This window comes from Drepanopeziza brunnea, assembly GCF_022702325.1.
Source record: "Drepanopeziza brunnea f. sp. 'multigermtubi' strain 214-2 chromosome Unknown ctg3, whole genome shotgun sequence".
In the NCBI taxonomy this organism is placed as follows: Eukaryota; Fungi; Ascomycota; class Leotiomycetes; order Helotiales; family Drepanopezizaceae; genus Drepanopeziza; species Drepanopeziza brunnea.
This window is the reverse complement of record NW_027094066.1, coordinates 1429270-1455115: the sequence shown is the minus strand read 5'-3', so window position 1 is coordinate 1455115 and position 25846 is coordinate 1429270. Positions and strand designations below refer to the sequence as shown.

At 49.0% G+C, this 25846-nt stretch overlaps 7 protein-coding genes across 7 annotated transcripts; 5 read left to right on the top strand and 2 right to left on the bottom strand.

Moving 5' to 3' along the window:
• Positions 1 to 434: 434 nt before the first annotated feature.
• On the top strand, positions 435 to 1440 carry L3040_002582 (uncharacterized protein; the record flags this gene model as incomplete). Its single annotated transcript, XM_007290603.1, has 2 exons — positions 435 to 915; positions 1055 to 1440. The coding sequence occupies 2 exons, from the start codon at positions 435 to 437 to the stop codon at positions 1438 to 1440; spliced, it is 867 nt and encodes a 288-aa protein (XP_007290665.1).
• Positions 1441 to 3108: 1668 nt separating this feature from the next.
• On the top strand, positions 3109 to 5915 carry L3040_002581 (uncharacterized protein; the record flags this gene model as incomplete). The annotated part of the gene is made up of 4 exons (XM_007290604.2): positions 3109 to 3175; positions 3342 to 4826; positions 4885 to 5365; positions 5456 to 5915. 4 exons carry the CDS (start codon positions 3109 to 3111, stop codon positions 5913 to 5915), a joined length of 2493 nt encoding a protein of 830 aa, XP_007290666.2.
• A 1017-nt stretch (positions 5916 to 6932) lies between these two features.
• L3040_002580 (uncharacterized protein) lies at positions 6933 to 8534 on the bottom strand (the record flags this gene model as incomplete). Its single annotated transcript, XM_007290605.2, has 5 exons — positions 6933 to 7726; positions 7786 to 8071; positions 8129 to 8176; positions 8225 to 8413; positions 8469 to 8534. The coding sequence occupies 5 exons, from the start codon at positions 8532 to 8534 to the stop codon at positions 6933 to 6935; spliced, it is 1383 nt and encodes a 460-aa protein (XP_007290667.2).
• A 360-nt stretch (positions 8535 to 8894) lies between these two features.
• L3040_002579 (uncharacterized protein) lies at positions 8895 to 9298 on the top strand (the record flags this gene model as incomplete). Its single annotated transcript, XM_066155605.1, has 3 exons — positions 8895 to 8916; positions 9036 to 9060; positions 9115 to 9298. The coding sequence occupies 3 exons, from the start codon at positions 8895 to 8897 to the stop codon at positions 9296 to 9298; spliced, it is 231 nt and encodes a 76-aa protein (XP_066012588.1).
• A 1283-nt stretch (positions 9299 to 10581) lies between these two features.
• Positions 10582 to 12109, bottom strand: L3040_002578 (uncharacterized protein; the record flags this gene model as incomplete). The annotated part of the gene is made up of 4 exons (XM_007290606.2): positions 10582 to 11196; positions 11270 to 11344; positions 11414 to 11806; positions 11897 to 12109. The coding sequence occupies 4 exons, from the start codon at positions 12107 to 12109 to the stop codon at positions 10582 to 10584; spliced, it is 1296 nt and encodes a 431-aa protein (XP_007290668.1).
• A 3710-nt stretch (positions 12110 to 15819) lies between these two features.
• On the top strand, positions 15820 to 17866 carry L3040_002577 (uncharacterized protein; the record flags this gene model as incomplete). Its single annotated transcript, XM_007290607.2, has 3 exons — positions 15820 to 16361; positions 16413 to 16594; positions 16641 to 17866. 3 exons carry the CDS (start codon positions 15820 to 15822, stop codon positions 17864 to 17866), a joined length of 1950 nt encoding a protein of 649 aa, XP_007290669.2.
• Positions 17867 to 20183: 2317 nt separating this feature from the next.
• On the top strand, positions 20184 to 23151 carry L3040_002576 (uncharacterized protein; the record flags this gene model as incomplete). Its single annotated transcript, XM_066155604.1, has 6 exons — positions 20184 to 20206; positions 20295 to 20824; positions 20894 to 21345; positions 21396 to 21574; positions 21628 to 22424; positions 22478 to 23151. 6 exons carry the CDS (start codon positions 20184 to 20186, stop codon positions 23149 to 23151), a joined length of 2655 nt encoding a protein of 884 aa, XP_066012587.1.
• Positions 23152 to 25846: the final 2695 nt, after the last annotated feature.

The following is a 25846-nucleotide window of genomic DNA, read 5'->3' as shown; positions in this document are numbered from 1 at the left end:
TTATGACACGGCGTGGCGAAAGAACGTGGGGGACTCGCTTACCTTTTGATGCAATAGTTTTATGATAATTTCTAAATATACGAGCTCATGGTCTATGCAAAATGGCCTGCTTCGGATTGGACTTGTGAGGATGTAAGTAGTAGTCAACAGCTTTGCAAGTCTCATTAAGCTTCGCCACGCCACGGAGTCTTTCTTCGATCATCACATCCATACTTTAATCTTCCAAAGCTTGTCTGATACTATAAAAGTTTGCAGAATCACCAGCCCAGCGCCTGACCTCTCCCTTCCATCCTGACTTATCACGTGCCCTCAGCTCAGAGCTCCAAGAAACCCCGCCAAACCCCACAGCTCGCAACCTCAATCACTTTCCAATCTCACTCACTTTTCACCTTTTCACCAGGAAGCAGCACCGACCGACCGCCTCCCCGCCCATAATGTCGCACGCCCGCATCGAAGAAGCATCCGACAGCGATCCCTCCGAGGGCGACATCAGCGACATCAGCGACTCTGACGACTTGGACGAGCGCGAAATCCTACGAGCTCGTCCCTCAGCGCCGTCCAAACCCGCTCCCAGCTCCTCTAGCTCCAACAAACCGCCTCCGTCCGCCGCCCCGAAAGTTCAAACCGCGCCTGATGGAACCCGATTCATGCAAGCGGAAGACCAGTCGAAATACGCCGCTTTCCAATGCGTCTATCCGGTGTATTTTGACGCGAGCAGGAGCAGGAAGGAGGGACGGATGGTGGGCAAGGAGCTGGCAGTTGCGAACCCGCTGGCGAGGGAGATTGTGAATGCCTGTTCGCGGCTGGGGTTGGAGACGCTTTTTGAACCAACCAAGATCCATCCGAAGGACTGGGCAAATCCGGGGCGGGTAAAGATTAAGCTGAAGGGAGGCCGGAATGGGAGAGTGAAGAATAGTATGCTGTTCGCTTCAGCTTTGCTTTTATATCCTCTCCATGCTTCTTCTGTTCCGGAGGAACTGGTCAAGGAGCTTTCCTTTTACGTCTTCTATCTTGTCATGGCTTCGAATGACGCGTTGCTGATTGTACGAAATAGAACACCACCTCTATATCCTCATCTCCGCACACCTAAAAGCTAACCCCACAACTCCCTCCACCGCCTCGCAAGTCCAGGTCCCGGGCATCCCTCCCCGCGATCCCTCGAAACCCTATCCTGAGCCTTCGGTCCCCAAGGGATGGAAGATGAGCACGCTGCTCCCGCATTACTCGCCCGCTCTAACAGGAGGAGGTGTTAGCGATAACTTTCTCGGAGACATGATGAAGGAGATGGGCGGTGCTGGAGGCGCGGGCGGCATGCCTGGCATACCTGGCATGCCGGATTTGAGCGCGATGCAGGCGATGATGGGGGGTGGTCCGGGACCGAGTACGCAACCGCAGGGAGCGATAGAGGGGAAGAAGAAGGATAAGAAGAAGAAGAAATAGGCAATGGCAAGCGTATTCAGGGGGAGGGGAGGTGGTGGATTAGGCGTGGAACTCTTGCGACAGAGTATGTTTGCCAAGCTTTGAGCGTGCATCTCAAGAGCATTTTTGGCGTTGATGTGAGTTCTGGCAAGACCAGTGCAAAAATACAGGAGATTATCGCACCACAGCCGATCATTCTTAGTAGAGTGGCAGTCAGGGAACGATCATTTTTTGGTATTCGATGCGAGCTTTGGTTCGATGCGTCCAACGTGGCCTACTCGCTGTCTTCGTTAAAGTTTCCCTTCATATTTTGGGACTGTCGGCAACGAGTTCATTGTAGCCGAGGACAAGTTTTTTGTTTTGTTTGCTATTTGATCGAGCTTTTATCAATCGCGAGGCACATCGATTGTCGGAGGCGGACAGCTGCCACATCTTGCCTGCTTTATCTACGGATGAGTCGAGGTATGTGGGCATTGTTTCCTGCCAAGTACCAGTCGGTAGTCTATAAGATGCTCACTGCTCTGGGATTCCCCAAGCCGTGTCCTCATTCGCAGAACTCATTGTATGTTCTGATTTCGTGAATAATACGCACCCACGCTATGCTATGTACTACATCCCCTGCTCAAATCGATCTGCTATCTGATCTCTACGCACTGTGATCCATCCTATCCGTAGGGGAAGGGCGCAGACGACAGCAGCTCTCGCTGCAGCACTTTGAATTGCTTTCTGGGGTTTTCTTGTATGTAACTCCTTAGCTTAGCACGTCGCCGTACCCCATGGGAGGTCCCAGGGCGGCAGGCTTCGCCTGCTACCCGCCCGACGTAAATAAGTACAACAACAACAACATCTGCTCTCTACGATCTGCCAGTATCTATTTTTGATTCAAGGACCTTTGGATACTCAAAGTTTACTCAAATTTCAAGTATATTGATTTCTTATCTTGTATACTCGGCCTCATGTAGCACCATGGGAAAGTCTGCAAGACGGGAAAGGGAGTAGCATGTTTTTTTCTTCGGAGATCGACTCTTGGGAAAGAATTCTCGTATCTACAGACTACATTTGGTGTTATAAACCCTTATGAGTCCGTAGAGGCAGAGTGATTCGGAATTGAAAATTGCGTTGTTGATTGTAATTCAAGTGAATTATCAGTCAGCTAGTTGGGACTATCTGAGTCAGCTTACGTCCCATAGGGGGCTTTGTGGTTTCCTGTTTTGAGTATCGGTGAATGATATGCGGCTCGCACTTAAGCAAAACACCCAGCCACATTTAAAGCTCCTTCAACTCCCGAATTCACAGCTCTTACACTACCAAATTCACCTCGTCCCAAAGTGGCTCCCTCCACTAGACCAGCTTGATTTTCGTCTTCTTCTTGACCTCCTCCTCCGTCGAACGAACAACCTCAAACTCGACCTCAACTGCAGCCACAATCTCAATACCACCTTTCGAGATCAAGCTATAGTCATATCTCGACTTGATGCGGATCAACTTGCTAAACATCTGCTGTGTTTAGCGTGGCTTCAGATCGATCTCCCGTTAAGGCTACAACCAAGTGTTCACCTTTCGGCCTCCTACTTCTACCACGTCGCCCCTCAGCTTTCTTTCCCTGGCATCTTCCCCAACTTCTCTTCCCAACTACCTCTTGAGATCACAACAAAACGACCTTGAATTAAGCTTGCAGTCTCCATCAACATGCCGAACATTCCAGGCACACTTTATATCCTCGGGGACGATGGATTGCCCAGATTAGACCCTCATGGTAAGTCTAAACTGTTTTCATTGCCTGTCTTCAAATCATTCATTTCTATAAACCTGGGATATACCATCAGTCCGGGTTTCTTCCACCCTCTTGGTACTTCTAACAAGTTTAAATTGCTTGCATTCTGTTTGATTCTTGTTCTTTGCTGACGCTCATCTTTATGCAGCTCGCTCAGCTCCATCGGAAGTCGAGCCGAGTGTCTCCTTCAAAAGATCTCGTGCACCATCAACATTGTCCTCCTGCACTTTGGTTAATTCCCCATCGTCATCGCTAAGTCCAGTCTCAACACCCATGACCTCCCCGGATGACTCTGATTTGGAAGTCGAAATCATCGAGGTACGCTCGTGTAAGCCAAGTGCACCCAAAAAGCGCATCAGGTCTCATGAATTGGTACCAGCACTTCTATCTGATGTTGAGGGACTTGGGCCAACTCCAGTCACCGACCAAGTTCCTCGCCAACGTCGATACGATCCAGCACGACCTCAGTCCCGCGTACCCGATTCTGAAATTATCGACATCGACCTTATCGATGACGAAAGCCCTGGAGGAGCCAATAACATGGACGACTTTGAAGATCGGCTTGAAAGACAATACTTTCGTCGACCAGAGGCGCAAGGACCTCAGTCATCTCGCGATCGTAGACTCAACGTCTTACGCCCTCCCCAGCGAAACGCAGCCGTCGTCTTGCCCTTTGTTGAGATCGAGAAACACAAACTGCGAAACATGGAACTCAAGCCTGGAAAGACTATTGAATTCCTCGACGGCAGCTTTCTTAAAGTTGCCAAGGTTATTCTGAACGTTGAAACCGACGAAGTGACTTTGCGGGGCTGGCTACTGAAGCGTTGCAAAGACCTGAACGGCCTTGTACCTAAAAAGCTCAATGAGCTGTGCTACATGTTGGAAGTAGACCACGACGATCACCGAGGCGTGTGGGAGCAAAGTATGGTCGAGAAAGGACTATACGGCCTAATCAGGATTCGACAGCTCATCTGTACCAATTTTCCAATGCCCCAACTTGGTTTCTCTCGTCTCCATCTGCAATTCGATACCAAAGAGGAAAACATGGCCTACGTCCGAGACTTTGAGCGCGTCGTTGTTCGGTGGAAATTCGTCACGTTTTACGATAATGCTTTAGACCGCTCGAAAAAGTGGGAAAAGGTCTATCCATTCCATGTCCGCAAGAGATGCTTAGAGCGTCTTGCGGAGCCGGAATGTACCCCGGGATGCTTCATGCGTCTTGCTGAGCTTCGAAAAGCCTGGCAAGGTGACACTGTTGTTCTTCGCGGCGCCGATCCGCAGGTTTCCCAGCCCAAGGCCCGACCGGCTCCGAGAGGTGCCCATCACCACAACTACGAGTGTCACGAATGCGGTGACGGTTTTGATACGGCCGAAGATCTGTTCAGTCACTTTCAAAGACTCCATGAGAGCAAAGTTCAGGAAAAGCCGAAGCCGCGAGCTTCTCGTCAACGTCGGCATTCTATCATCGAGATCCTGGACGAGGATGAGGACGAGAAATCGAATGTTTCTCGGGAAGAGATTGAGGATATCCGAGTGCGGCTACGCTCTGTTTTGAGTACAGACGGAGGCGCGAACGCTCCTGCAGCTAGTAGGACCGAACATGGTAGAAGCTCGTATACATACGGCGATGCTTGTAAGTCTATTCTCTTATTCCATTTCACACACTCCTTCGTGTGTTAATCAGCTTCCAGTCTGCGGTGCCGGCGGAACAACGAGTGGTGCAGTGGCTGCCGGACTCCGCGTGATCTGGGGACTCGATCTCGATAAGAATGCCGGCCAAACGTGGCGACACAACTTCCCTCAGGCTACTCACTACGAGCTCTGGGTACACGAGCTGATGGCCCTGCGCGAAGCGGATGGCTTCCGGGTCGATATCTTGCATATGTCACCGCCGTGCCAGGTCTTCTCGCCGATGCACGCCCGACCCGGCAATAACGACCAGCAGAACTTCGACTCGCTATTCGCGTGCGACGCTATCGTCAATAAGGCGCGTCCGCGCATCATCACGCTCGAGCAGACCTTTGGTATCCTCCACCCCAAGTTCCAGGCCGCCTTCCACAGCCTGGTCCAGATCTTCACGTCGTACGGCTACGCCGTCTCGTGGCAGCTGGTCCAGTTCCAGTACTACGGCCTAGCGCAGACGCGCCGTCGGCTCATCATATTCGCCGCGTGGTAAGTACAGCCAGCTTTCATCCGCTCCTCTCTTCTCCCTCTTTTCCTATCTGGATTCAAAAACTAACCTTTATACCTTTCCCCCTTCAGCCCCGGCGAAACCCTCCCCCAAGTCCCAGCCTACACCCACTCGGAAGACGGCAGCAGAAGTAGCCGCAGCAGCAGCCGTTCCGACGGCCCGCTGCAGCCCCTGAACACCGTCGCCGCCGTCCTGCAGAGCATCCCGCGCGGCGCGCCCAACCACGACGTGCACGCCGTCCGGGACATGGGCAAAGGCCGCTGGGACGCGCGCACGACCATCTCGACGCTGTGCTGCGATGGCGGCACCAAGGGCTACCCGGACGGCAGCCGCGGCCTCACCCTGCGCGAGCTGGCGGCCCTGCAGTCCTTCCCGCACGATCATGCGTTCCGCGGCGCGTATGTCAAGAAGCAGATTGGGAATGCGGTGCCGCCGCTCGTGGCGCGGGTTCTGTTCATGGCTGTTGTGAGCCATTTGGAGGAGAGGGATCGGGCGGAGGGGATACGGGGTGGGTTGGCGGTTGGGTATTGATGGGGGAGGGGTTGTTTGACTCAGGAAGGCAAAGGAAGGAAAGGGAAGAGGGAAGATATGTGAACCCTCTACCTTTGAAGTTGACGTTGAAGGTTGACGTGATTGTCATCGTATCATATTCTGTTTTCTCCGTACGTACGGACCTCACTTAGTACCAAGTATCTTTACTTTACAATATCTTTTCTTTTACATTTTCTTTTCTTTACATTTTCCTTCTTCCCTCTACCCTGTCTTCTGGTTTTAGAAGGAAGATAGATTCCTTATTCCTATGAAGATTGATTCCTAATCCTATCCCTGTGAAGAGAGGAAGAGAGGAGGAGAGGAAGAGAGGAAGAGGGAAAAGGAAAAGAGAGAAAATGAAAGAGAGAAAGAAATGCGTACTCGTCGATTGTGCCTGAGCATAATTGAAAAGATTTGCCCACTTGCCAAGTAGCGTAGCAGCTAAAGCCCTCCTATATATAACATCCAAGATCAACGTATACTGATTTCCTAGCGAGGGGGTAGGCAGAAGTCGGTTTGACGAATATATATATATATATATATTCCTTAAACGCAACATCGAGCTCGAATATACACACACATACATACACATCTCCATCACCTCTTCCCGTCTGTCCGCTAGCTATACTGTACATTATGTCATGTTTGTATTATACTGGGCTGGATATCTTCACTATTCGCTACACAAACCCTCTCCTCTCCTCCGCGCTCGCTCAATTACCACCCTGCCACCGCCATGCCCACCCCAAGCCAGATGAATGTCTGTATGAAAACAAAAAATTAAAAATCCACCGCGACAGATAAAATACACAACTTCCCAAAGAATGCGGCTGGGCGGACGAACAAGCGATCGGCCCGCTCCTTTCCATCCCAACTATTCTGATCCGAGCAAGTTTTGCACGAGATCGGGTTTTATTTTATTTTAAACTTTCGTTCATCCCGTCCCCCCTCCACCCAAGCGTAACTGCACATCCAGCAAAATCTCATTCGACAAAGGCAATTTTTTAGCTCTCACTTTCAATAAAATGACTCCCGTTCCCACTTCTCCTTTCGTGGGTGCTTGATAACTGTATTGGGCGGGTGATCCTCCTTGCCGAAGCGGCAACCAAAAGCAACACAAACCGGCTCCTTGCTGCCCGCAGGGAACGTCACGCTGGGGCAATGGTGTCCGTAGATACAATACTCGAGCTCGCATTCCTGGCCGTTCAAGCACGGGTTTAGGCGCGTCAGGTAGGCGATAGCTTTCAAGTCTTCATCGGTGGGTTTGTATTTGTGTTCGAAGCAGCACTCGTCGCCTTTGGCACAGGGGCCGCGCAGATAGTGATTGTTGCACAGCTTGTTGGAGTTGGTGCGGCGCTTGATCTTGTCAAGCACGGCGGCGTTGACTGTGATGGGGGGATCCAGGCCGCGGGGTTCGGGGGTCCAGGCTAGTTTTGCGGGTGTGGGTGTTGGGGTTTGCTTTTTGAGAGATATAGTCGTCGTTGATCCGGCTTTTATTGAAACGGGGGAGTCGGAGCGGATAGGCGAGGTTATTGAGGTAACACCAGCCCACGTGGAGGGAACTTGCTCACTGGGAGTGGGCGCCAGGCGATCGACGAGCTTCTCGGTGCGGAAAATGTTGTTGAAATTTATGATTTGGATGCCGGTAGCTCTAAGCTCGCGCACAACCGGGGGGCCCTCGATTATGGTTATTCGGCCACGGTCTTCGTGGGAGACTACCTCGTCGATGAAGGGGGCGTAACCAGCGTCGTGGGAGATTCCTAGGAGGATTTGCTTGCAATTGTGATTACGTAGATGCCATCGCATACATTCTAGACAGGTCAGCCCTCCGTCTTGTTCTGCCCGCGAAGTTCTGGCAAACGGAGCATACCTTTGATCTTTGAATCTGCCCTCTCCTTCCCATGGCCAACATCGATGAAATCAAACGAAGCTTTTCCTTGTGAAAATCCTAAGGTAAACTCTCTCAGGTCCTCCGGATTATCGATAGACCCATCCCGCCGCATCGCCTTCGACAATCCGCCAATATTTGCACAGACTTTGGCCATAACCTCAATTTGATCCGTCAGGTCGTGGCAATTTTCCAGAACCATATTTCGTAGAGCAGTTGCCGCCTGTTTCCCACCCTCGATGCCGAGTCGTACTAGGTTTTCGTTGAACTGGGGCGGCATTAGCAGAAGCTCCGTCGAGTTCAAAGTCACCCAGGTAATACTGACAATCATGCCATCTCCATCGATTAAGACCATAATGTACGGGTTCCGGTTCTGCAGATATCAGCATGGGTCGAGCATTCTCCGGTAGATCGTGGCCACCTTCATATTTTCGCAATCGTAGCCATATTGGGTTACACGCTGCTGGGCGGCGTTCAACTGCTGGTGCATCTCCCGCCTCGAGCGGCGGGCATCTTCCAAATCGAGGGTCATATCGTTCAACTCCTTGGTCAAGCGTGCGTTTTCGTCCCGGAGAGCGGTTTCAACGCTCTCGGCGTATAACATGAGATCCTGCGATTGAGGTCAGAGGGAGCTCCCTCGAATTACTGGGGCTGGAGGTACGGACCTTTACTAAATTGTCCGAGCTGTCCTGCACAGCACGCAGAGCTTGGTAGCGCTCCACGAAGTGCATGATGTCTATTTGGGGAGGGTGCGCCATTACAGATAATTGCAATTTAATTGTAGCGGGTGGTATGGTATGGGATGGTGTGGTGGTGGTGTAATGGCGGTGGTGTAGTGGTATGCGGGTGGAGATTAGGGTATAAGGTTGAAGATCAGGATGAGGTTGAAATTGGTCAGCAGCAAAAAGTCCAGCTGTCGCGTATTTTAGCCGATCGACGGCGGGAGACGCGACAGCAGTAGTTAACGAGCTTCGTAGGTAGCTTACCTGCTTCGATTACCGAGACACTCCATGGCCTTATCCATGAATTATTTCACTACTCAACACCACTCTCAATACCACTTTGAAGCTTTACCTATTCACTTATTGCCCATGGCATTGGAATGCTCGGCTCGTATGTTCTTTGCTACTCTGCGTTTGTTCAGTCGGCCTATCCGCTCACAACAAACACGGTCGAATCATAAGCCCTGCCGTCGCCGATTGCTGCTTGATACGGGCTGCTGGGCACGCTAGTCGTTGGACAGGCTTTGATATTAAGGTAGTTAGGTATATGCAGATGCAGATGCTGATGCTGATACTACTGCTGACATAGGCGAAGCGGGTTGACTGTGGCGCGGGGGACCGTCCTGATAGGATATGAGGGCGTACAGATACAACAGGCGAAATGCATGGATTCCTCGTTGAGCAATCACGGGCCACCAGGTGGTGTTGGATTTGGATCCAAGGAGACGGATGCGTTGTCACGGGGGAAGAGGTGGAAGTGGAAGTGGAAGTAGAAGTAGAAGTGCCATATATAGTCTCGAAGATACATCAGATAAATCCTGATAAACAAAAAACACCTAGAAATATAAATAAATTATAAATAAAAATACGAACATAAATACAAATCTCAATATAGGTAAATACACAAATATATATATACATACATACATACATACATACATACATACATACATACATGTATACATATAATTACCAATATAATTATCAATATAATTATCAATATAAATATCAATATAAATATCAATATAAATATCAATATAAATATCAATATAAATATCAATATAAATATCAATATAAATATAAATATAAATATAAATATCAATATAAATATCAATATAAATATCAATATAAATATCAATATAAATATCAATATAAATATCAATATAAATATCAATATCAATATCAATATCAATATAAACATTAATATCAATATAAAATTAAAATTAAAAATAAATATACATTTAAATATATGTAAAAAAAAAAAAAAAAAATTATTTCAGTCCCTTTCCTGCCACGCTACAGATCATCTCGCCATCCATCTCTCTATCATCTTCGCCAATACGAGATAAACATATAAACACATACAAATAAGCTATAAAAGCCAAGAAAGTGCGCTCCTTAGAATCCCAGAATATCTCTTACTTATATCGTCTTCCTCTCTTATTGATATGGGAAGCCCATGTGAATAAGTAAATATACAGAAAAGATAATGGATGGGAAAATACAAAAGTGGGGTAAATAATACATGCTTTTCAGATAAAGAACCGTTCAGAGCCAATTGGTTAATGGTCAAAACTAACTTACTGACTAACTCACCTGCGGCCTGATTAGCTACCGAGAAAGCTAGATCAAGAATTATCAATGGTCGGTGGAATAAGTGAAATGTTCAGGGGAGAGAATGAGTGCGGTGTCGGATAATACAAGCCGAGTAGAACGAACGGCGAGAGCGAATCCCGCTGAAGAATAAGAGAAAAGCCGGTTTGGAAATTATTGATCTTAAATGAAGGCGAGGATATTATTTCAGAATAATTGATAGAATACTTCAAGTATCAAGGTATAGAACCGGAAGAGGTTCCGAAAGGGCTATCTAAGGTATGTACAAGAAAGGGGGGGCTCGCTTAGCTGAGGCATAATGCAAACGCTCACGATAAAATACCTAGCTTGCAAGCAATTTACATAAACTTTGTGAAATTTATTTCAGTTCTATGAGCTGGTTAGTCATGCCAAAACCTCGAGGAAAAAAATAATCACTGATTTCATTCATAATCTCGCGCATTTACTTCGGAAGGTGGAAGAAAAAATCGGCCATTTTGGAAGGGGTAGTGGTGATGGTGTCCCCGACACCAAAGACCTTCAAGCGGTCGAAATCCACGCCCGACCCGGGCTTCGAGACGGCGCCCTTGGCGAGGTAGATGGAGTTGTCGGCCTCGTCGAAGGCGGCGAAGGCGGCGGTGAAGAAGGGGGCGCCGAAGGTGCACGAATCGACCGTGTTCCCGCCCGTGTACAGCACGAGCGGGCACACGTTGGCCGTGTCCGTATGGGCGCCGCGGGCGTAGTTCCGCAGCGGCACGCTGATGGTGATGTACTCACCGGGGGCGACGGCGTCGAAGGTGTAGTCCATGTGCAGGTCCAGGGGGATGGAGTCGCAGGAGCCGTTGTAGGCGACGCCGCCCTCGTCCATGAGGAGGAGGCCGTTGGAGGTGTTGTAGAAGGAGGTCTCTTCCGCGCTGAAGCTGGCGATAGGGATCGTGTCGCTGTGGGTGCCGGTGTCGATGAGGCAGGAGCCGTTGTAGGCGACCGGGGTCTCGACGCCGTTGAAGGAGACCCTGGGCCGGGGGACGTAGAAGGCCGCCTGTTGGTAGTTTTGAACTCTGACGAGGGGGGCGGTGTACTGGATGTGAATGTCAGGATGGGTCTCCTCGTCTCTCGGGATCGCTGTGGAGAGCTGGGGAGCATGTACGTACCTTGGACTTGTCGAGGGCGCCGAACAGCATGCCGCCGGTGAGTGTTCCTAGCGGTCCTGTGTACTTGTCGATCCACTACCGAAGTCAGCGTTGCCCACCTCGGAACTCAAAGTGGGACGTAAACAAGACGAAAAGGCCACCCACCATGCTCATTATCCTAGAAGCAGTCTTCCCCGTCTCATACAGATTCGCGCGAAACGGCGAGCCAGGCGCCAGTCCCAGAATAGACTCATCGTATGTGATGCCGTCGCAGACACCGTTCTGGATGCGCGTGCGGTCACTCATATAGTTAATCAGCGAAAACTGCACATTGGCTGTGGTGTTGCCCCCTTGGAACACAAGCGTGTCGTTCGCGAAGTGCTGCCCGTTCAGCAACTTCGAGCCGCTGTACCCGAACTGGGACGAGCGGTCCGTCAACACCCCCGAAGGCGACTCCGAGATGTTGTAGCTGATGGACAGGGGGACGGTCTGGTTGCATGGGCCGGGCGTGAAGAGGAATTCCGAGCCCCAGTTCACGACGGCGCCGGCTTCCCACAACTAGATAGCGAGGTATGTCAGTTCTGAGAGGGAGGGAGGTAGGTAGGTAGGTAGGTAGGTAGGTAGGTAGGTAGGCAAATAAGTACTCACCCAGAACCCCGTGCTACCCGTGTCCATCACAACTTCGATGTCTGGTTTTACAGCCCCGGTCCCGACGGTTATATTGGCTGTGATCTTTGTGTTTGCGCCATATCTCCACTCGGTGGGCACATAGACATATGCCCCAGTCTCGCGTCCGCTGACGGCAGCGAACGAGGCGACGCCGACGAGGGCTGTTATAGCTGGTACTGGTTGATACTTCATGGCTGACGCATACACTCAAATCGTTGGCTTCAAAACATTAGGTAACGACGGTAGACAGACTGCGTGAGGGTCGGTGAGGTCCGTACACAGACAAGGCGACATGAAAACATGGACACAATTTCGCGTGCGTTGGGATGGATTGGCTATTTATGTATTACACCCAACATCAAGATCGGCCTTGGATACGGAGCGTGATCCTTGGAGTCTCCCGCATCCATGACGGAGGATCCTCGTCGGCGGTTGATGGACAGCTCGTCCTTTGAATTCGGCTAAAGGGCTACAGTAAGGGGCTAAAGGCTTGAAGTTAAATTTTAGAGGGTCATATGTAGAGCTTATTTGGATCCGCAGCGACTTACAGGCTACAGCACGTCCCAGAAGCTTTCCGAGCATCCTGCTGTGCTGCTGTGCAGTACCGTACTTACCACGGTACAGGCCTAAGTATTACCCCTCGAGGGTGCCTCAAAAGTCTAGTTTCCACTTTAAATCCCCTAGTTGCCCTACCCTCGAGGGATAATACTTACGCCTGGGACGTAGTACTTATGTACTACGTAGTAGTTGTACCGGTACCGGTACCGGTACCTAGTCATCCCCCGAGGGAGCGAGTAGAAGGAAGGTGGATGGCTCCCCTACCTCCCCCAATCGCTTGGCAAAGGCTTTGAGCTTTCAGGACCAGCAGGGGAAAGTTTGCTTCTGCACCGAATCTACCGACTCACCTAGAGTCATCGAGTGAATGATCTCAAATAATCGAGGGAGAAGATCGGGAAAACAAACAAATCTCGAACAAGACTCCAGAGCTGGCGATGGCGGATGCGGCCTCCTCGTATGCATGATAAAACAATTTCGCTTAACTCTGCCCCACTTCCAATCTAACAAAATCATAAATAAAGTCACATTCGCAACTTCCGATCAGTGGCGGAGGATTCTCTGAAGAGTTGTGCGGTCAGCGGTTCGTTCAAAAAGAGGGCGGAAAGAGGGCGGAATCGCCTCCACCAGATTGTTCTTCAGGGCTTCGAGCCACGCTTGCAGAAGAATTCAACGTGTAAGAGGACTGCGATCTGAATCATACCGACATGCTCGCCGCTATCCACACTGTCGATCAAAGGAAGTTGGTAAAAGTCTGCAGGTTCTGTGCCCACGTCCACGACCGGAAAGATTTGGCAGTATTCTTGATCAAGAGGATGTTCACTCTAGCAATCTTGACGCTGGGTAGGTGTTTAGTAGGTTGTCACTCTTTTTTTGTTTTAGTAAGTATACTACTGCTTTGATCAGAGTTGAAGTGGTGGATGCTAGATCTTTCGCGACTCTCTAGTACCTTGGTACACATCTGTCTGACGGAAACATCCCGAGTTCAGATTCGGAAACCGTTATGTGAGGCCCGTCTCCTCCATATCCGTCTTATCTAGGCCCGTCCATCCAGCAACTTCAGACCCTAACTCGTTCACCTTACCCAATCTCCCTTATCCCCGCTACCAATCCTCTAAAGCACTCAGATGCCTCAGCACAATCGGATATAACGGACCCAAGACATCCTCAGGCACCGCTACAGCCTGCCTCAGACTATCCTCCGTCTTTCATAAATAGGCACCTGCTCAAGAGTAGCGTCTTCTAGACCTCCGACCGGTCGACCGATGCTCTACTGCGGCTTATCAGCCTCGAAAGAAACCACGATCAAGGTTTTCAGTTAACGGCACAGCATCATTGCGACTTCATCTCAAATCATGGGTTATCTATGGGGTAGAAAGGGCCTTGAAAATGTAAGGGGGCGTTCCAGGCTGGGTTTCTCCAAGCAGGCTATGATGCATCCGAAAGCAAGAGACGCAGTTCGGCTACATTACTCACTTCTTCGAGCTTGGCTGCCGAGTAGCAGGAGCTACAGATGTCGTTGGGAGCTTTCGAGCGGAGGTTGTCGCCGTGATGAGACCTTTATGGGCCCCTTTCTTGTCTTTAAATGAAGAGCCGACGGAGAAAGATCGAGCATAGTATGTCTCGATACTCTGAACGAGATTCTCGGAAATCAAAAGAATTCGGCGGCGAAGGAGAGCGGAAATGTTTCAGAGGGTTTCTGATATATCTGTCCTCAGCTGCTAGATATTATCATTGCCAGGTCGTTTGATGCTGATTGTCAAAATATTTCAAGCTAGGAAGCTCGGCATCTAAAAATCCGGGGACGCGGATTCGGAAAGGACACTTTCTCGCTAAAAAAGGGGTAGTACTCGTGGTACACGTGACCATAAGCTAGGGTTGATCCGCGGAACTGCTACCGAGGTGGAATTAGACAACGCTTAATAGTCAGTGCACACTGACTTTGTAACCTGCGGGCTCTCGGTCACAGTCAGGGCAAGCAAGTGTCCCAGGTCAAGCAAGTGTCCCATTTCAATTATTTCAACTTGTATTAGAAATGACTTAGCAACGAATAATGCTATAATATTCAAAACTAAATGCATAGATCGGCGTAATCGAGATCTTTCAAAATCTAACCAAGTATAAAATCTTTTTATTAATAATTTGATAATTAATAAAGTAAATAATATACAATTATCAATTGAATTTGATTGGAAATCAAATATTTTCTATTGAAAATTTTATATTTTCTAATATTAATCGTATATTATACTATTTTCTGATCTAAAGATTTAATATTTATAAAGCTCTTAGCTAAGAGGACTCGTGCAATCTGTTTTTATTATTATAGCTTTTATAATTATTATTTTATTTAAGTTATAAATATAATCGAAAAGTTGATGTTCTTGAATTTTCGCTAAATTGTCCGAGCTTTTCTCGGTTTTACAATTGAAAATTTTGCGTAATAAGTATTATTTTACTTATTTTTATAATAGAAACATATAATATTTTTTTATAAGTCAAATGTAATGCATTTACTTCGATTAGTATATCTAATTATTATTGTTATAGCTCTTTCCGTTATTGATTTATTCTTAATACAAATCGCGATTTTCGATTATTTTCGATAAAAAATCAAGGATAATTTCTTTTTTTTACGATTTGCAACTCAAATAATTTAATAATAAAAAGAGCTATATTAATGAAAATTGAATGCATTAATCGGCTGAATCGAGCTCTTTACAAGTATTAAAATTTTAATATCATAGCTTTATTCGTTGTCAAGTTATTTCCAATACAAGTTGAAATATTTGAAACGGGACACTTGCTTGCCTTGACTGTGACCGAGAGCCCGCAGGTTACATACAAAGTCAGTGCACTGACTATTACTTGAAAGTTTCTGCTCAACGGAAAATCATACGGCGCGATGGAGGAAGAGGGGAAATTCAAGCAGTCCTAATCACGATTTACGGTGGGTGAAGTGGACGATTATTTTTAGATCTGAAGGTAGATCATGGTCCGTGAACTGTCCCTGAGTTTTAAATAGATCTTTGATAGAGCCAGATTTTTCTACTTATGGGGCGCCACTTTGAATGATAACTGCCGTTCCTATCCCACCTATACAATGCTTGCATTGCTATCGCCAGAATTCACGACACTGGGAGGTGCGTCGACGTCGTGCTGCCAAACGAAAACCATCAGACGCCGACCAGGTAACGGATCTCGCGACCTGCCCCCTTTAACTTTTGGAATACGAGGTAGGGGGAACATATTTCGATTTTCCTCATGACCACTCTGGAATGCGACTCAACTGAACATCCGTGTAATGTACTTGTAGTTTGATCCTGCTGCTCGGGTCTATTTTCGCAATGCCCGAAGAATATCCCTTGGGGACCTACGACACCTGGGACGTCAAAGACTCGTCGACGCTACCCTGCAATCGATCAGAGCGGTCGTTGACCTCGGAATACGATGCGGGCGTACCATTTTCGATTTCCCTCGCTTCGACATCGGTGCCAGACCATGGGGGCCTAATTTCCCCTCGAGTCGCTGACAGAGGTACCAAGAGGTCGCATCTCACTTCGTGGCAGCTCGAGATCACTGCCTCCATTATTTCAGTCCTGTCTCTGCTAGGGCTGATCGTTCTATTAAGTCAATTTGACGGTCATGAATACCGACAGTGGGCATGGAAGTTCACACTGAACGGAGTCGTCGCTATCGTCTCAACGATTTGTCACACGGCACTCATGGTCCCAATCGGCTCAGCCATATCTCAAAGTGCTTGGCTGTATTATTTTCCGGCCGACTCCGAAAAGGTCAAAGTCAGGGATTTGGAGCATTTCGAGACCTTCAACGATGCTTCAAGAGGTGCATTTGGCAGTGCGAAACTTCTCTGGCAAATCCGTGCACGGTGAGTTGATTCCAAGCCATCGTGACTCAAGCTTACTTATTTTGTGTGTAGCAACATGGTAGCCATAGGAGCTATTCTGACGATTCTGGCATTGGCCTTTGATACGTTCACTCAGCAAGTTGTATCGTTGGCAAACCGATCCATTACTACTGGGGATCCTGTACTCTATTCTGCTGGCGAGGTGCCTCGCAGCACCTTTGAAAACGGCTATGACCATGGGTCAACTTTGTCTAGTCAGCAACCCTCAATTCAGTCGAAATGGCTTTACTGATTATCTAGGTTACATGCCGAACCTCAACACAAGAGCTGCGATATACAATGGTATTCTCGCTCAAGACATTCAGCCATTAGCTGTTCCTTGTTCGACAGGGAACTGTACGTGGCCCGTTGTCCCCTCCCTCGCTGTTTGTGGGGAATGCTCGGCATCTACGTTCATAATCTCATGTAATGCTACTTTCTGCAATTACACCATGCCTACTGGAACGATCTTCTCATCTCCAGTTGTCAGCAGAATTGAGAACCCGCTGTTCCAGGTTACAACTCTGGACTCCGGAGGGTCGAAGTACAACTACAGTTCCTCCGACAGAGCCTATGTTGGAGTCTTCGACGCTATTGGTGCACCATGGGGTGAGAACTACGCCGACAATTCGAGCATCACAGCTACGGAATGTGGACTTTGGATATGCGTTCAAGCATACAACATTTCGTCTTCAAAAGGTGTCCAGACACAAAAGACCATCGGAAACTTCTCCACGTTGGCCCCAGAGGACACCTCCTCGCAAAAAAAGAGACAGGCGATGGGGGTGCCCGACTCGTCTTCGTCTTCCTCGTCTTCATCTTCCTCGTCTTCATCTTCCTCGTCTTCATCTTCCTCATCTTCATCTTCCTCGTCTTCAGTAACGACGAATCGTACATTTGCCGCTATCCCAGCAAGCATGAATCCCATGCCGAACGAAAGCTTCTCTGTTTACGGTCTCTCCCTCGTCTCCACCAGAAATGGTCTCGGTGCGCTCGAAGGCACGATACAAGGAGGTGTCGGCACGAAATACTACTCGACGAATTTCATCGGGTCGATCTGGAATAACACCGCTGGCGGTGACCTCGATCCATGGGTCAAGCGACTCGCTCTCAGCATGACCAATAATCTACGGACCAACCCCGGATCGCCATCCACGAACACCACTCGATCCTTTTATGCAGGAACGTCCTACCACAACCAGCTGTTCTTCAGAATTCGCTGGGTGTGGCTCACACTCCCTATATTTCTCGTTATAGCCTCGCTGCTGTTCTTAATCGGTAGTATCGTGCGCTCTGCGAGATCCGGCCTCGAGGTCTTCAAGGGTAGCCCGTTGGCGTTGCTGTTTAGTGATATTGACGGGAGTATCAAAGACAAGATCGCTAGGGCGGGTTCACAAAAGAAATCTGGAGGTATGATGGGGCTCACTGGGAAGACGAGGGTGGTTCTGAGGTCCGAGAATGGGAAATTGCTCTTCAAGCAGGCTTGACGAGAGAATCATTCATCGACAGAGATCTGGGAGTGGTACCCTTCAACCCAGGCCGTCTTCCGGTTTGGCAACTCGAACTGTACCGGATATCAATGTGAATTTCAGCATTGCACATCCGCATGGATGGCACCAAATTCGACAGGTGCGATTTTTGGCTTCCTAGAGATACTCAGTCTGGTGCATATTACTTCGCCTTGGGGTTTGGTCATGTGACTCAGGAGTCACACCGGAGGTGGAAAGTGCCCGGGCATGACTCGCCGGCAATTTCCCATATATACTCGAAGTCCTGTGACATTCGATAATAAGAACGCGTCTCAAGTCCACATCACCAGCACCATGAAGCTCGTCAAGATCGCCTCTCAAGACGTGGATTCGAATCCGGACAAGTGCAATAGTAACTTCCATACGAAAGTGGAAGCGCCTCATCTCGAAATCCCCATCGAAAAGCCGCAGTCTTTCATCCGATAGCTCCGTCTGATCTCCAAGTCACAAAACATCCCCGTCTCATCTATCCAGACAATCAGCCTCCAGCCTGCCGAGATGGATCTCATCCTCTCCGCATCGCAAACCTCCCTCCACACGAAAGAGCTCAACAGTTCCGAATCTCGGTCTAGAGAAGTACGGACTCTTTCATGGAGGCAAATGTTACGAGCCGGTGCAAAAATTGCTAATGGAAACCACTCCGGGGTGAGCTTCTGGACGTGCGCCTCGAGTCTCTCGACAGAAAGAATTGAGTCTGGGCAAAAAAATAACCATTTATATATATATATATATATATATATATAAACAAACACATCTCTTCCACGACCCATAGCATAGGAAGAAAAGAAAGAAAGAAAGAAAGGAATAAATATTAAAATAACAAAGGGCAGGGTACTCGTTACCTGTCTATGCCTCTTCTGGGATTGGATTCATAGGAGAGGGGAGTTGTTTATTGGTAAAGATTTCAGGGGGAGGGGGAATTGGAGCGGGGCGTTGGACTGGAGGTTGTACGTATGAAAGGCAGGACTGGGATTCTCTGTGGTTTAGATCGAGAATCTAGATGAAAGCAGAATCAAAATCATGAAACGGTATTTGGTTTATGAAAGCCAGATTAACTGTTCGAAGAGGGATCGGTAGTCAGTCTCATGCCCTAGACTAACCCACGGGGATTCTAGGAAATGGATTCAAGTCATGCATCATGTGGTTTCCTGGAGACGCAATGGTTTGTAATATGCCGTGCGAGATCTTATCTACTGGAGCTGTGCCAGAGTCGCAAAGTTAGGGTTCTGGGCTGTTGGGCTGCATCGCTGGAGACTACTCGGTGGAAGCTTGCTCGCTTCTGGCCTCGCTTCCTTGGTAGGGAGGTAAACATCAGGTGGTGATCTAAAGAACAAAGCAAATCCTTAGCATCGGCATCGGCGTCGGCATCATATCACAGTTTCCAGCGACGATAAAATTCGTCTGAGATTCGGAACAGAAGACGGAGAAGTACAGGATGTTTGTCGGTGACGAGGCTCTCCTGGTACATGGCTAAGCGTATATCAAATCCGATTTGAATATACTCACATGCCTGGATATTCGATGAGTGTAGCAGCCACTACTTGATGAAATACTCGATGAAATACTTGATGAAGTACTTGATAAAACACTTGATAAAATACTTGATGAAATACTTGTTTAAATACTTGATGATACTTGATGAAATACTTGATCAAATATTTGATCGAATACTTGATAAAACATGTCACGAAAGGCCTGCTGATCCTCTTCCCCGCGTCTTTCGGATTCAGATCTTCATTTTCTCTTCAGCCAGGAACTATCAATCCGGCCTCCCTTCCTTCCCCCGCGTCATGATTTGCAGATCTGCAGCCGCATGTGGCTGGTGAGACCCAGAGGCAACAGCAACAGCAACAGCTCAAAAACAGGGCAATGATGCACTGCCACCTCCAAACGACCGCTTCATTGGGTGACACCGGCAACCTTTGTCTGGTGGCTTGATGCTGATTCTTGAAAAGGTGGCCAGTCGAGTCGAGTCGAGTCGAGTCGAGTCGCGTCGGGTCGGGTCGAGCTTACGTACGCCACAGACTTGCATCATCGGTGCTACTAGCTGCGAGTTCCCAGCTACCCCTCCTTCCCCTTTGTTGAGCTAGTATATACAGGATATATAGCTTATATAAGATATATATATATATACACATACCCCCCAACTCCCTCTCGCTCTTCGGCTACCGTTTCTGACAAGAATATTGCACGCTGTTTTCTACGAGACCCAAGAGCTGACAGACCACCAAACTTCCACACTTCCAAACTGTGATACCCGACCCAACCAACAAACATGGAGAAAATCAAGAGCTTTCTGTAGGTTCCCAGACCCATCCGTTATACATACACATACACACACACATACACACATACACACACCTATCGTATCTGACCATTGCTTTAGGTTAGGCAGTTCCAAAGAGGAAGAGAAGGAGGCCAAGGACGAGACGGGTCAACCGTCGAGTACTCATGGAGGCGTGACAGGCGCGGGAAGTCACTTCGACAACACAACCGAAACTCAAACAACCGGAATTGGGGGAAATCATACCGCCGGGCATGGGAACACTCCTCTGTCCACCGCTGGAAGTCAACCACACCCGGATGCGAAGAGCGCCGCGATTGCAGCAGCCGGTCTTGGAAGCAGCCAGCAAACGTCTGGCACAAGCGCGATCCCGACCTCCCACCTCGCTTCCCAATCTCAATCGTACCCAACCGAGTCCCAAACACAGAACAATAACTTAGGCAATGCGCAGATTGGCAGTGGACCGATTGGACAATCGGCTTCATCGGGCTTGACTCGCCCAGACACGAGTTCTTCGTCCGCAAACACAAATACAACACAAGCTGGACATGGGTCGATCGGTCAATCCGCACTCTCAGGCTTGACAGGAAGCGATGCTGGTTCAGCAGCGACGACTACAAGCACACAAACTGGTACGATGACTCCAGCCATGCACGTTCCAGGTGAATGGATCCTTGAGGCTGATACTACCCGAATTCCAGGACCCAGCGTAACAGGCTCAAGCCAAACTTCAGGTAGTCACTTGGGACGGGATGCTGCCTTAATGGGAGGAGCTGGTGGAGGAGCAGGGGCTCTTGGTTCTGGTGTTGCGAGCCACCGGGAGCGTGAGATGGCCGGAGGGCATGGCTCCTCGACGGCAGCTCCAGGACTGGGGCAAAGCTCCGGCCTTGGTTCAGGCACAGGAACTTCAAACACAACGTCTTCCACTCTGCCGATCCGCACGCACGAATCCACCAATCCTCATGGAGTCTCTTCAGGAACTGGATATGGCTCCAGGCAGGAACCAAGCATTACTGGCCCAAATCATGCGACCCGCGATACTGCCGCCCTTGGAACAGCTGGTGCAGTGGGCGCTGGTGTTCATCACCATGATTCTCATGCTGGCCCGACTGGACTCGGCCAAGGATCCATTGCACAATCATCTACCCATGGGGTGAGTGTTCTTTTCGAAGAGAGATTGGGGCGATGCTAACATTCTCATAGCCACATACCACAAACGCAGCCAACCTGCTTGATCCACGCGTCAACCCGAGTGGTCTGAGTGGCCACGAAGATGCTATCAAGCACTCGCCAAATCATGGAGGTGGTGCTGAGCAAGCAGATTCTCACCACCGTGCTTCTGAAGGCCTCACCGGCAGTGCTAAAGCGCTACAGGAAACTCGGTATGTTGTCGTTCTCTTCATTAGCTCCGATATAGATATTGATAATTACGCAGTGAGGGAGATCATGGCAATGTAACCAACACTTCGGGACTCGGCTCGTCAACTGCCCGAACGGGCGTTCCCAAATCCGCTGTCTCATCCGGGCTCGGTGCTTCGAATACTGGAGCCGGTGTCTCTCACCAGAGCGCTACCTCTACTGGCCCAGCACCCCACACAGCTGGCCCCCACTCGAAAGATTACCAGAACGTTCTGGATCCTCGAGTGACACCACTGAATGCTGCTGCCAAAGGTAACGAGCAGACTTCTACCTCCAGTGGACAACACTATAGTCGGGATGCTGCTGTTGCTGGCGGAGTCGGTACGGCTGCTTATGCGGCTACTCAGCAGCATGGCTCGAGGGGAGCAAGGGATCCAGCTGCAACGCAACTCGATCAACAAAGCACCTGGGCTGAGTCTGGGGTTCCTCACTCAACAACCTCGACAAACCAATCAGGCCTTACCACTCACACTTCAGCTAATGAGGTAACGACCGATCATTCCAAGGATCATCATTACGGCAGAGATGCTGCGGTAGCTGGGGGCGCGGCCGGAGCTGGGGCAGGCGCTTACGAAGCCGACAGGCACAGCCATGAGATAGATCTCAAGAAGGCTCAGAAAGAAGCTGAGAAGGAGCACAAAGCCTTCAAGCAGGCTGAGAAAGATTACAAGCATGCCGAGAAGCAAGCTGCAAAGGACCACAAGGCTGCTGAGAAGCAGGCCGAGAAAGACTACGACAAGGCTGAGAAGGAGGCGGAGGAGGCCGAGAAGGATGCTGAGAAGACAAAGAAGGCTGGTTTCCTATCATTCTTGCGTAAGTGAATACCAACTACCGTGAGATTCGAGCAAATGTGCTAATGAAAATAGACCGTGACAAAAGCAAGAAGTACACAAAAGAAGAGGAAGATGACTTTGATCGCCAAGAGCGTGAACACAACGCCTCTCAACAATCCCACGCGGGCCGCAACGTCGCTGCCGGTGGTGCCGCGGGTGCAGCGGGTACAGGTGCACTGTACGAACTCCATCACGAACAGGGCAAGCCAGCTGCTTCGGAGGATCCCTACGCTACTACGTCGACGAACAAGACTCCTCTACCTGACAAGCCGATCGGCAAGGACCTCGGTGACCATCTCCATGGCGCCGATCGCAACCGTGGCGTCGCAGGCTCTTCTGGATTTGCGGGCGAGCCGGGCTTTGGGGATGGTACAACTGGGGCCGACCATGGGGGCCTTCTCCATGATCATGATCCCAGCAAATACTCGATCAGTCATCAACAATCGGGGCTCACGGGTGCTCACGGCACCTCGGCGCTTGCAGGATCTTCTACCGGCCATCAACAGTCCGGCCATCGGCAATCCGGCCTCACTAGCTCCCAGGGCCATTCGGGAGTGACAGGCTCTTCCGGTGCAGTCGGAAGCACTGGCCGTGAGTTCCCCCTCGTCGGAGCAGGAGGGCATGGCCACGAAAAGCATGATACGGGAGTTGCGAATGCGAGTGGAAGTGGTCATGATACTGCGACACAGCCGAGGGGAATGTTTTGATTACATGTACCCGGATTCCTAATTCTGCTATTGTCTCATCACGTTTAGGGTCGGCAGATGGTTAGGTGGGTAGGTAGGTAGGTATTTGTAATGAACTAGGTATGGATATGAGGATATGATAATTATATGATAATGAAAGATGAACGGTCTCGTAAATCAAGGTAGTATGCTATCGATACTTTTATCGGGATTTTCTTTGTTATATAAATAAAATATCAGATATTATTGATCATTACTCATTCATCAATACAGACAACAGACAATAGGCGACGTTGTTCCTGACCCAAATCCAAATCCAAACCCTATCCTCTCCATTCTTGAAATCTCTATTCACTTCATTTCACCCCCCTCACCTACCTCCCCTTAAAAAGATGGAAAAAGACATAAGTAGGTGACTGGCTGGGTGAGTGAGTGGATGAGTGAGTGAGTGAGTGAGTGAGCAAGTGAACGCGTTTTTTATTCTGTAGAAATGAGACAGAGGGCTGAAAGGAGAGAGTCAAAGAAAGATGAAGAGAATATATATACATACACACACACCGCAAACGCACCCCCTTCCACGCTTCCTTCCACCGCGGCACTCACTACTCTCCTTGCAGCAGCAGCAGCAGCAGCAACAACAACAGCACCAGCTTACTACTAGCACCAGCACCAGGACTACCATCAACCTCCCCCCCCCCCCCCTCCAACCAGCCAGCCAGCCTAACCGCAGGTTCGACAGCGTAAGTCCTCAAGCGGGGGGCAGAGAGAGGTGAATTCTAAAGGCCGAAGGAAGGGTAAAAAAAAAAGGCAGGATTAGGATTATGCGGCTGATATAGGTAGATGCGATGCGTATAGACATTCTGCTTTACTTACTTACTCGCTTACTTACTCGCTTACTTACTTGCTTACTCGCTTACTTACTTACTCGCTCGCTCGCTTACTTGCAGAATAAGCTAGCTAGCTAGCTAAAAAAAAAAAAAAAAAAAAAAAAAAAAAAAAAGACGAGAATGCACGCGTCCCTGCGTGGCGAGTACACTCGAGCCGGAGTGGAAGGCGATACGGGAAAGCTTCGTACGGTACGGTACGGTACGGTACGGTAAGGTAAGGTAAGGTAAGGTAAGGTAAGTAAGCAAGCTGCTTGCTTGCTGGTGATCTATCTCCTTGGCGGGGGGACATTTCTTTTTTTCTTTCCCTTTTCTCGTTTCTCGTTTCTTTCTTTCTGGCTTTGCGGTTCTGGCTTTCTTGCCTGTGTTTTTGCTTTGCTTTGCTTTGCTTTGCTTGATGGTAACGATGATGACGGGGTGGGGAGAGAGAAGGGGGGGTTTTTGTCTTCTTCTTCTTTTTCTTTTTTTTCTTTTTTTTTTTTTGCCATGTTTTCTTTCGTTTGTTCCTTCCCTGCTTGCAGCTGGCGGGGTTTGGGGATCTTTTCCTTAGCGGCAGCAGTACTTTGGAGCGGCTCTTTCGCGATGGTCTTTTCTTTTTTCGTCTTCGTCTTTCTTTTTCGTCTTTCTTTTCCGTCTTCGTCTTCTTCTTCGTCTTCTTTTTCGTCTTCGTCTTCGTCTGAAAGGGGTTGGATGCTGCGTTGGAAGTTGGATGATTCCCGTCGCTGCTCTATAATCGATCGTAAATTAATATTGCTCAATGCAGAGGCTAGCAGTGTTGCGGTGCAAGGAGGATTCCGTGCTATATATATATATATATATATATATGTTATTGTCTGCTAAAGCGGACCCCGCCAACCAACCCTTCAAGTACAACTCCCAGCATCGCAAGCTACGATCACGTCGTTACCCAATACATACCCAAGATACCGGTACATGCAAACATATCCCAATACGGCCTGCAGCTCAATCAAGATCCTCTGATCCCTCTTCCACTCAGACAGGAGCTATGCGGCCAGCCTTTCTAGCTATCCTTTCCGGCTCTTAGCGTACCGCCTAGTCAAACCCGCACCCTGCCGCAAGCCAAAGACACACCGTGACGTCGTCCTTCTTTCTGTTGTCGATACTCCTCTGGATGCTACTGTATTGCAATGCCAGCCAAGGCGCGTGGTGCATCTTGGCTGTACGCTCATCGCCAGGATCTGCCTAAAGAAGCAAAATATGCTGTGTCGGTGGCGGGGTGTAGATGTTGATTAAGTGAGGGGTTATTAACGTGGTAACAGCGCATTATCTTTTTTTTTTTTTCTCTTTTTTTTCTCTTTTTTTTCTTCTATTAGAGTAAGGCGAGGGAACTGCGCTCGGTAAGGATAGCTAGCTCTGCTGGCGGAGGCACACATCTGGCACGGCCCGAATCGATAGGTGGGAATAACCGTCTGACAATCGTACGGCGGGGTAAGTATTTATTCATTTCTTCGTTTCTTCGTTTATTCGTCTAGTAAGTATTGTCTCTCGAGCTCCCCCTCTCTACCCGACAGCAACAATACACGCGGAAGTGCGACGACGACGACGTAGCAATAACGAGGGCTGCAGTCAATAAATAGCATAGGATCATAGAGGAGGAGCATCAGAACTTTAGCATCGCACGTCGTACTATAAGAGAGTCTTCCTGTTAAAAGACGTGATGTCGCGTAACACGTCCATGTTTTTCTTGAGTGCAGTCAGAATCCAGAATCAGGAGCTTCAAAGGTGATGTTATCAAGAAGAAGAAAGAGAAAGCGAAGAATCACAGATAGGGAGAAAAGGACGTAGTACGGTAACCAGGAGGCTAGAGTTAT